Source organism: Halichoeres trimaculatus, unplaced genomic scaffold (genome assembly GCF_033239565.1).
Source record: "Halichoeres trimaculatus isolate MK-OKI-2021-1 unplaced genomic scaffold, fHalTri1.1 fHalTri1_scaffold_3, whole genome shotgun sequence".
NCBI classification, from domain to species: domain Eukaryota; kingdom Metazoa; phylum Chordata; class Actinopteri; order Labriformes; family Labridae; genus Halichoeres; species Halichoeres trimaculatus.
This window is the reverse complement of record NW_027437181.1, coordinates 14933598-14944904: the sequence shown is the minus strand read 5'-3', so window position 1 is coordinate 14944904 and position 11307 is coordinate 14933598. Positions and strand designations below refer to the sequence as shown.

At 39.6% G+C, this 11307-nt stretch overlaps 1 protein-coding gene across 1 annotated transcript; it reads right to left on the bottom strand.

Annotated features, from left to right (window-relative positions):
• Window positions 1-23: 23 nt before the first annotated feature.
• nkpd1 (NTPase, KAP family P-loop domain containing 1) lies at window positions 24-8845 on the bottom strand. Its single transcript, XM_074666511.1, is given in 6 exon segments — window positions 24-293; window positions 1190-2632; window positions 3222-3532; window positions 6403-6519; window positions 7343-7409; window positions 8771-8845. Coding segments are annotated over 6 exon segments (2283 nt in total).
• Window positions 8846-11307: the final 2462 nt, after the last annotated feature.

Here is an 11307-nt window from a genome sequence, read left to right as displayed (position 1 = left end):
TGTGAACATACACAGAAAACAGTCTATGTGTTAGAGGAGATATGATGTGCAGCGTATAGTCTTGACAGCTGGTTCTGAGGCTTAGGAAGTGTTCCTGGAGTTTTCCTCTTCGCTGGTCTGAGATGAGAAGGTAAATGTGGCAGGAAGTGCAGTCTGAATGTTGCCCATTCACCAAATGTCATATTCAGGAGGTTCTTAAGGTCATCAGCATCACCAAAGACCAGTGCCGAACCACTGAGGTTATTGCTTCTCACAATATCAAAATACTTATCAGGGTATCCCAACCTCTTCAACTGGGAAAAAGAAGAAAGTTTGAATGTTATAACACATTGAGGCGATATGGTCTCTAATACTATCTTATATGACTGAGTGGTTATGAAAGACTTTTTCTTTTGTCTTTTCAAAAATCCAAACAGTTTGGTTTTGCACCATTCTGTAAGAATAAAATCTGTTGTTTAACACAGCAAAAACTGAGGTAGTAATTCTTGTCTGGAATGAAATGAAATTATAGACACATTTTGAGCTTAGACATTTGGACAATTCAGACTAAGGTTTTCACATTCAATATATTTTTGCCTCTCAAAGTAAGGCTCTCAAACAGTACAGCCAAGGGAGTTGCGAATGTAGGCTAATTCAGCATTTCACTTTAGAAGATAATGGTCTCAGTGTTACTGTACTCTAAACCAGCTCTGTATCTGCTGCTGTATGACAGGAGCTACAGTCAAAGGAAATGAATTGTATTTGTAGATCAGACACATGGTTGTCTGTCCACTGCCTGGTTGTGGAGTGCATCAGGTTGAATTTTTTAGGACCTAGCAGACCAAGAAGGAGCAGCAACACTCAGCGCTTGAATGAAGAGCTGCCAGCAACAAGCTGTGCACCTCAGACTGCTCAGCAGGGAAACTGAATCCACTGTTCCCTTCTGCTGTGCAGAAAAATACTCCCACTGTGTGAAAATTCTCTTGTTTTTGCTCATGGTGTAATGGTGGAAATAATTGTTGGCCAACTTTGCATTTCAGTCAACATGAATGTTTCTTTGTCTGATTGGATTCAAAACATGTTCTTCTGTTGTGATCGCTTTAAAATAGCTGCTCAGGTTTGTTTTCTGTATCTACAAAGCTTTTGATTTAACTACCAGTGACAATGGTTAATGCAAAGTCCAAGTTTGAAATCTCTAGACGTTTCTTACCTCTTCACAAACATCCTCTTTGTCCATTTTGATGATTTTTGTGACCGGAAGAGGAGCAAGATCCCTCATCCAGCCAGAATCTTTGAGCCTGGATGTGCCTCTGATCTGAGCCAGCTCTTTCCTGACTGAATGATCCAGGTTCACTGTCGCCTCCTCAAATGTCTTCAGATCTTTCACGGTGAATTTGAAATCTAACTTGAGAAACCTCTCAAACATCTCTGGATCTCCATCTTGATCGAGAAGATCTTCGATCTGTGGACTCATCACATACAGCTCTGCTCTGGACTCAGTGAAGACATCCCACAAGGTTTTTGACTCATCACTGCTGGCCTCTTTCTTCTCATCAATACCAACTCTCTGCTGAGCGTCTTCCACACATTGGATGATCCAGCTGAGACGACAGGGCCACTCATTGGCCAAGACCACCCATGCTGCAATATTTACTGGTTGAGGAAGCTCTTTCTTTAAGGCTTTCATGATGATCACAGTCACTCGGATAGAGTTAATCACCCTCCTCATTGACATGGCATCGTCCACAATGTATTGATCCAAATTCCTTTCATTGCTAGTCAGGACGCTCCCCACCAACTTCTCCACTTCCTCCTCGTTGACATCCACAGCTGCTGTAGTTTTATCAATCAATAGCTTTGACTCTTTTTTGTTTTCGACGGTAATCTCCACTATAGATACATCAGACGTGGATTTGTTTTTAAGAGCCCTGGCTCTACAACCATCTTCTCTGGTGATTTTTGAATTTCTGGTCAGGCTGTAAAACAAACTGCGCTTGGACTCATCGCCCAGGGGTGGGACTGAAAAGGCTAGAGTTACAATGCCGTTCAACAGAGCATAAGCTCTGTCCTCTTTACTGAAGACTCCATCCGCAAAGTTTATTTTCTGTACAAGAACTTCTGGGTTGACAGCCAGAATGGAGATGAATGGACTCTCTTCTTCAGAAAGCAGAATATTAATTGCATCTAAAACTGCAACAATTTTCTTGGGGGAACATCGATCCAGATTTGTGATCTTCAGTACCACTCTGATCCTCCTCCTCTCGAACACCTCCATAAACTGGATGAAGCGTGTCAGAAACCATATTTCTTTCCTCACTTCATTCATGAAGCCAAGCTTGCTGCTGACCTTCTCATTATCCATCCCCCTCCTGATGTTTAGATCCTCACTGAAGATGAGGTTTTTCACCATCTCAAAGATAAACTTCATTGCACTTGCTGCAGGGACTCCTATAGAAGCGATCATCAGACCCTCCAGCACACCCACTGTACTTTTTGTGGTTCCCTCATCGCCTGGTTCCAGCTCAGGTTTGGGAGCACTGAACATGGCTACCAGGATTACAATTGGTATTAAGAGAATGAAGAGGCAGAGAGACCACAGAGGGCAGCAGCAAATCTTTTTGGACCTCCAGTCATTGGTACTGTCCTCGATTTTCTAGAAAAGAAAAATAAAATTGAATAAAAGTGCAATGCTTGTTGCTGGAATCTCTTTTAAAACTTAAAGTGGGACAAAAAGTTCTAAAATGCAATAAAAGTTAAATTTATTTGCAGCAATTCCTGCAAGTAGAGAAAGAATCAACTAAACAGACACAATGCCATTCTTGAAAAACATGTTCTGCAGCATTGTCTGGATTTTGTGTCAGTAATGTCATGTATTGGCTTCTAAGAAGTCTTAACAAAGCCAAATGATGGTGGTCACCATAGAGGATAATTCTGCTTTCTTTAACTATTATTTTTTACATGGCCACTTCAATACTAAATAGTTTGATAAAAAAAAACAAATAAATAATGAAATCAACTGTTTAAAAATGAAGCTAAAAATAGATATTGTTAACTGTACTGGAAAACCATCAAAAGGGACATTTTTTCATACAGGTAGGGCATCCAGCACTGTTCTTCTGGCAAAGGGTTATTCTTTGTGACCCTTGATGGGAGGCAGCTCACCAAATTAACTTCAGTGGTGTAGACAGAAATTTAGACACGTTACCTCAGTGCAAAAATAAAAGAAAAGACAGTTCACAAACCTTTTTTTGGACGTCTTGGTCTTCATCGTGTTGAGCAACTCGGTACAGTATCAGCTGTAATCTCCCAAATCTCATCTGCATGGTGTGTAACAGCCGTAAGGCAATACCTGCCCACAACAGGTCACTGCCTGCAAAATGCCAGGCACTGAAATTTACATAAATGAATCTGATGTTGTGGTGGTGCTGGTTCTGCGGAGTCCAAACAGGCCAGTAGAAGAGCAGTCGGAAAATGAGAGCAAAAAAGCCAGAGGCTGAAGGTTTGGGTCCTCTATGCTCGTTCTCAATCCGTAAAGTCTCTTGCTTCACGTAAACTGAAAACAAACAAAAACACTTTATCAGAGCAAGTACCAAGCTGCTGGTGAGGCAAAAAGGGTTTGTTTACACAAGAGGTAAAACAAAATGTTTATGAAGGATGATGGGTTGAAGGTTTATGAGGTTCTGGCTCAGTGACAGAGTTAGTTGTCTCTCAGTTGGAAGGGTGGACAGTGACACGTCATGTGAAGGCCCTCTCAATGGTCAAACAACTGGGGAGATAGGTATATAAACACAATCCAACTACCATGTGGCTAAATGTACTTAATTGGCTCTTGAAACTTTATTACAATGCCCTTCAAACGGCACTTCACCACACACCAGTCACATTTGAATAAACAGCCTGAGGTTCCTGTGGAGATAAACAGCCCTGTGCAAAGAAATGTGATAATGTGATACCAGTGGCAAAAGTTCACATGAAAAATGTTTGAAGGAGAAAAACAAATACTTCAACAATAGAGACACTGATTTGTTTTGCAGGTTAAGATCTATAAGAAATTAAATTTCATATCATTATTGACATAATAATAGCGAAGTGATCAAAGTGATGACACTGACCTTTGCTGCTTGGTGGTGCGTATGGTTGCGGGCTGTTTTGATTGAATATGTGGGGGAGTATAAACAAAGTTTTATTCTAACTTTTGTCACTTCAGCACTTGTTTTAAGTGTCAGACTCAATCAGTGGAACACTAGACGTCAATATGATTTATCGAGTTAAAGCTGGTCAGGGACTGCATTATTGTTGATATCAGAGAAGTGAGGGGAAGGGAACTATGTTGGTGTTGGTTACTTTTGCTGAGACTTCATGCTGAGGATGATGATGAAGGACTGTCTAAGAGAGGAGAATCCAGTCTTTTTTAACTCACAAGTGCTATTCCATGATTTTTAACGATGGCTCTTTTCTGTCTTTCAAAATTTCTTTCATCCAGTCATTATGACGGGAATGTAAAATCCTGGTTCAACGTGTGCAATACTTTTTTGCCAAGGTTTGGTAAAAAAGAAAAAAAAATCATTATGACAGCCTACAGTACACCCTGTATACTGCTAGACCTTGTGCAGAACACAAAGAGGTAACCTTAAACCTTTCCTTCCTTTTAGAGGTCTCCACTGAAAGACACATGTGGCCTCTTCAGTTTGTCCAATGTCAACGCTTTATAAAATGGAAATGTGCAATTTCATGTTCAAATCATTACATCATTGAAATACAAGTGTCCCTTTTCCATTTTTTCATTTATCTGGGGCATTATGATGAATGATTTTTTTTGTCTCCATTGAATTTTTTTTTTAAAGTACAATCAGGAGTCTGTTATGTTCAGGGTAGTAGCTATTCATGTGTCTTTCATCAGATAGATTTTTTCTATCCATCCATCCATCTTGCTGTCTGTTTGTCCTTCAGTCTATTTACATCTATAACTATCAGAGGTAGGTAGCTGGTTTTCACTGACAACAAACTTTGTAATACTTCTGTGTTAGTCACTGCAGCTGCTTGATTTTGATTGGCTAGGACAGTGGGTAAGACTAAAGGTCTTTTTTCATACTAAAAGGTCGACATTCATGGAGCAGTTACTAATATATTAAAAATAGACAAACTTTATTAAAAGGGGAGTTTTTTCTTGACATTTTAAAATTTCTAAATGCGCTAACGTCTGTACTCATGGTGGTTTAAAATGAAATAAGACTTCTCATCTTGTCTTGATATTGGGCCTCTGTTAATTACATAGAAATCTATTAATAGAAGCATGTCTAGACCTGTTTATGTTATTGGCATGTGTCTTGAGATAATGTTTGTTATGATTTAGCACTTATAAAGATTGATTGATTGATTGAAAAAGTTATGAACACAAGTCATATTAGAGTTGTTTTTATTTCTGTTCCATTACCCTCCTCTTTCCTCCATGTTTCTGCAACCCCCAAGCATTTCTTTGCCACCCTTGGGGGACCTGTATTCTGAAAAACACTGCTTTAGTCCACAGAGGGCCTCCCAAGGGCTGTGGGTCAAAAATACAATGTTCGCTTTTCAATCAATCATTCAGTTGTGGAAAACTCATTAAAGCACCCACCCAGAGGTGCCGCACAGGTCATGCATTGGTTCAAACGTAGTGCAGAGTTTCTTTGCAGCAGCTCCATCAGTGCGAGTAAACACTTTTTGTGTCTTTTTGATATCTTGACTAAGTTTATACTGTGGGCCATATTAATAACAATAGTCCTGTGTTTTCAAAGACTCTGACCCTGCGACATAAAGTTTCACTTTTTTTCTTGTGAAACTTGTTCTGCCAAAGATCTTTGGGTAGAACAGCTCATCAGTCAGGAAAAGTGAAAACAGGTTTGTATCATTATGCCCACGGCGAGTAACTCAATAATGACTGATAGGTGAAACTGTTCTGTTCCTCATGAAAACTTATACAGTTAGCAGAAAGCCAAGAAAGTGAAGTTTATTCACTTGGCAGCGGTGGAAGCTAAAATGACAACTTGCTCGTCTCGTTCTAGTCTGACCCAGTCTTCTTAAATTTGCCTTAGTCTGCGTTTTCCTTCTTTTCAGCTATCTTTTGTAAACAAATGCCACTTTTCTGTACCTCCTGTTGACCTTTTTCTTCAACATGCCTTTTGAAAGTTTTCCATGCCTGTGGCACTACATACTGCCACTGCATATCTGTTGCTGACAGATGCAGTTTGTACAGTCAACATACCATAATTTCACACTCTGCAGCTATGTTTGCAGCGAACATTCAGGTGTGAAAACGGAGAAAACACTGAGGGGGAATTATTTAAAGGTTTTTTTTTTTGACGCCAGCCTAAGAATTTTAAATACCTCATACTATCCCATTTATTTTCTGTTTAGTGACTGTTTTAAGCAAGAGCAGCGACATACCTTCCATCCGTCTGAGGATCATGTTGATACGATTCTGACATGAAGAGTAGAGTCCTACTGTTGCAGGTGATGAAACTTTGGTCAGAGTCTTAGACAGAGCATACGCATAAATGTCATCTGTAGGACGAGTTAAAAGGGAAAACAGTCAAAATGCATTGCTCATTTAAGTGTTCACATTTAATTTTGAAGTCACAAAATAAATTCAAACCCTTGCACACACAGGTCTGCTGTCGCAAAAGCCTTGTGTGCGTTTTTCCAATTCACCCACTCAAATAATGAGTTATATAAAGAGTGAGAAAGCTGGATCCTGTTGGGGACCATGCACACATTTTTTTCAGAAGGATCCTCTTGGTCTTGTATGTGTTTATGTTTAAGTTTACACTATATACATATAACAGGGTCAAACATGTGCCTGAGACAGAAGCCTGCTGGTTCCATAAGATACAGTGAAGGTTACATTAAAATCTTTTGAGCCTTTTACTTTAGCTACTGCATTTGTCATTATCAGCTATCCAAAATACAGAATATTAAGTCACCTACAAAAAGGACTGAGGACTGATAATGCTAGCTCTGCTAACTGTAGCCACTCTCACAAACCGACATTTATCTGCAGTGCTCGGTCATTTAAATAAATTGTGTGATATTAGTGTGTTATTTGACTGACAAAATAGAAGATTTCTATTTACATGAATGCCAAATGATTTTCTTGAAGAAATCATTTGTTTAAAAGCCTCCTCGATATCGACACTACTCGAAAATGTAATCTTAAATTACCTGGTAGAGATCATGTTTAAGCCAAATGCTAACATTTATTGTTTTAGGAGAGAAGGAAAGTCACACTCTTGATAATGTTTGTGTTTCTATCATTAAAGGGAAACTGAAAGTGAGAATGGAGCGCTCAGGAGCAGGAGGATAGCTGTGCCACCTGCTGAGATCTTACCTTTTGTTGGCTTATGCATGATGACGGTGTGGTGTGACACGCGGCTTTCTCTGAAAATCCCTTTGACCTGTGGAGAATGAGAAACAGCAGGATCTTCAGTGCGTGCAGTGAAGAGGTGTGTGGGTGTCGCTGTGTGTGTTTGTTTGTGTATGTGCATGGGTGTGAGCTAAGACAGGTCCGCCCTCGCCCTTCTTTACATCACTGCCTTGAATTTATATAGATGAGGAGGGATCAGGAGAATTTCATGGGACATTTTGCAACATCCACAGTGTAGTGACTTAGCAAGGGAGTAAATATCTCAAAAGGTGTGGTAACACTTCAACAACAGTCACCTGAATAATGCCGAGAGATTAAAAAGAATTATGGCCTGTGGCTAAAGTCTTTTTATAGCTGTGGAAAGACAGAGAGCAAGAACCAAACAGCCATTAAAGCTGAAATTCAGTCAGGTACAGCATAGTTTTACCATTAATATTGTGACATCACCTCAGCAGTTGAAGTGTGAAAGTGCACAAGTCAGGACCTGAACACGCCTGACAGAGAGGATGTCTGTAAATACAAAGCAACTGCACACCATGCTGAGTTGACTAAAGGGTTTTCACTCTCCGTTGAGGGGAGCTCTCCTACAAGAACCTCTTGATTTGTTCTCTGTTGATTCACCACTCTCAGTTTAACTTGAGGATTTGCTGTTAAAGATTTTTACCCTCATGTTCTGAGCTCCTTGACAGCTGAGTGAAAAAGCCCCACGTGTGGATTGAACGTCCTTAACAGTGCTTACATTGCAGAAACATTCTCAACCCACAGTGATTACATTTTTCATTCTCCGTGTCCTGACTGACGGGCTGTGAAGTGAGTTGTTTTTAGACCGTCGCTGACATTCATGCACATATACGTACCCTTTTGGAGTTGAGGCATTTTTATTTTTTATGAGTCTGGAAATGTCAACAGTTTTGCTGTGTCAATGATTACCCAGCGTTACCTTCCTTCTTTCCCTGCTGGCAACATAGTTCCTCTTTTCCCTCTTGCCTGAACATGCCTCGAAGATGGCTTTGTAGTTTCACATACCAAATACAGAACCCAGCATTAGAAAAACCTTTTATTCCTGTTGCTTAAGTTTATGGTTAACTTTAATGGTGCAACCCATGATCACAGTGCAAAGAAGGGTGCTCAACTGCAACTGTAAAACAGTAATTTCTCTATAACCTGCAATAAAGCCATGATGGCTGTGTTATTTTTTGGATTGGGATGTGTAAAAGTTGAAAGAGCTTACCTGTTCAAGTTCCAAATGTTAGTCCTGATCTTTTCTTTGGCTCATCTTGAATTGCTATGTTTTATCTTCAGCAGACACACAGTTAGTGAAGCAGAAGTTAAGGTGTGTAGACCTTATACCATCAAGACCTTTGTGCTGTTAAATTTTACAACACTGATAACAGAAAAAAATCCCCTGATAACCACAGGCTGCAGTCTGTCTGTTGGCCGGCCACTCTCCAGGAAGTGCCGTCACATGCAAGATGAAATTATTTCTCAGAGAAGGAGATGTACATTTCTTCCATTCTTCTTTTTCCAATCCCTCATCCCTGTCGTCCTGCTCCCAATCTTCTCTCTATTCATAGAATCGCAGCGAAGTGGGTAGCTCCTGAAAGCATTACAAGCTAGTAAAATCCTCATTCTTGCTATAGCTTGTGGCGTTCACGGTCCAACTTTTTCAGTCCATGGAAAAATGGAACAAATGAGTGATTTCATGCCGGAGCCTGGGGTCTGCATGATTCATGAACTGAATTCCAAGTTTGGAGTCCCCCAGGTTGAGAATGGCTGGATTGCTGTTCATGGCCTGAACTGACATGCAGAGCAGTTAAGATGCCAGAGCAGCAGCACCAAAGCCTGTATTTGCCCGGGGCAGGATTTGTTGTGACATAACTGGTTAGTCAAGCTTTGAAAAACAAGCTAGAAGCCTAATTTCATTTGGCGTACTTTTATTTTGTTTTTTGGCATTAGCCTACTTTTGCCATCTGGTGTCGCAGTACACCTTCAGTGCTTCACAGACTACCATGGACAAACATTGGAAGCATATGTCTTGATAAACGGCACACTCTACTTGACAATAATTCATTAAAAGCATGTTCACAACTGTTTCCTTTGTATCATTGTTTACATTATGAATTTAAAGCTGAGGTCAACTCATTACTCTTTTTGTTCTCAGAGGAACATCTAAAATAACACACACTTCTATACAAAGCTCTGTGGGCAGAGATATGTTCAGGTACATTAGCTATAGAAGCAGGCAGGTTTGATGGTAATGACTTTATATGATTTCAGAGTGCAGATTGAAAAAGTTGCATTTTAATGGTATTGCTTGTTACATGATAACATAAACCTGACATTTTTTATACCTGCTGAATTGACAACAACATTGTTTGGTGGCAAATGATACTTCTTAAAACATGTGTAAACAACATGTGCTAGTTAATTTATAAAGACACCTAATGGTGATGATGTTAACCTAATCCTAGTCCAAACACTTGATGACGGTAATGTTGATGAGGATAGTGATGAGGGGGTTATTGATATTGATAAGGATATTCATGATGACGATAAAAGTAGTGGTGTGCTTTTAATGCTTCTGTGAATTATCTAAAATGATAATGATAAAAAATGAATTTAGCATGTACAGTGCAACTTTGTCTGTTGGCACCAAAACTAACACAATTTTGTCACAAAATCAAAGTTTTATATGACAGCGTTTAAGAGGATGAACAGAACAACAGCTGTCCAGAGTGAAGCCAAAACTAATTGTGGTCCCTCTGGTAGCTGGTTGCATTTTGTATCCTTAAGTCTGCTTCTCCATTAGAACTGATAAAACATGGGTCAAACTAAAAAGTATACATAAAAAATTATTTTCAATATAATTTCTTAACATTATTAGTTTTATTCATGCTTTCTAGTAATTTAATGTTAAAACAGATGATTGATTCACATATCTGATGACTAACGCTGGCCTGAAAGCCCTGCAGGATTATGCACAGGATTAAAAGAGTAGTTAACAGAACTGTGAGAAGAAACTTAAAAAAACCATGGGTGTCTACTTCACATCAACAGAAGAGTATGTTTTTCTTCGTGCTGTATTGAATACAGAATGTAGTTTTAATGGTGAGTTAAAAGCGTTTGTTGGTTGGGCAGAGGGGTGTGACATGGGCAGCGTGCCTTGACCCAATCAGTGTCCCTTGTCAGCAGCTGCTGAGGCGGTATACTCTGGCTTCACACCTCACAACACAGGAGGAGATATCGTTACTGTTTAATATAAAGTCATTACCACATGTAGGCTTGATCCTTGTGTGAATTGTGGCAAATTAAAGACAATAACTGTTCTGCATGCACACTCTTAGTCATCACAGCTCATGTACTTTGTCTTATTTAGAGTTACAGCTAAACATAAGGTGTCAACACTGCATACAACCTCTGACATATCAGCGCCTCAGGGAAAAATACTCAATTTTTTTTCACCTAGTAGCTGAGTAAAGTTTAATTAGTGAATGTCTGATTAAGATTTAAAGTGCTTGGCCTGAGGGTGACTAATTCTGCCTTTACTCCCAGTACCTGATTGTGCAACTACTTTAATTAACTTGACTGTCATAGAAAGGGAGAGAAGGTGTGTATGTGTGTGAGAGGGAGGTTTCCAGTTATCGCTTGTCCGCAAGCCTTTTACAAACCAATACTGAATGAATTGGATCGTATCTCCCCTTACATGAACCTTCAACACAATCCCACCTTTTTCCACAAAAACCTTCCAATTAGGGTTAACTAATTCACCTGCATGATTAATCCAAGATAGGGATCAGACACAGATAAATTATATTCTAGGTTTGGGCAGATTGGAGGGATTTTTTTGCTGAAGGCGAGGGGAAATTAAACTAACATTGTAATATGTTTGGATTCAGGGGATGACAATTACTGTCTGTCAGGGGCAGCTT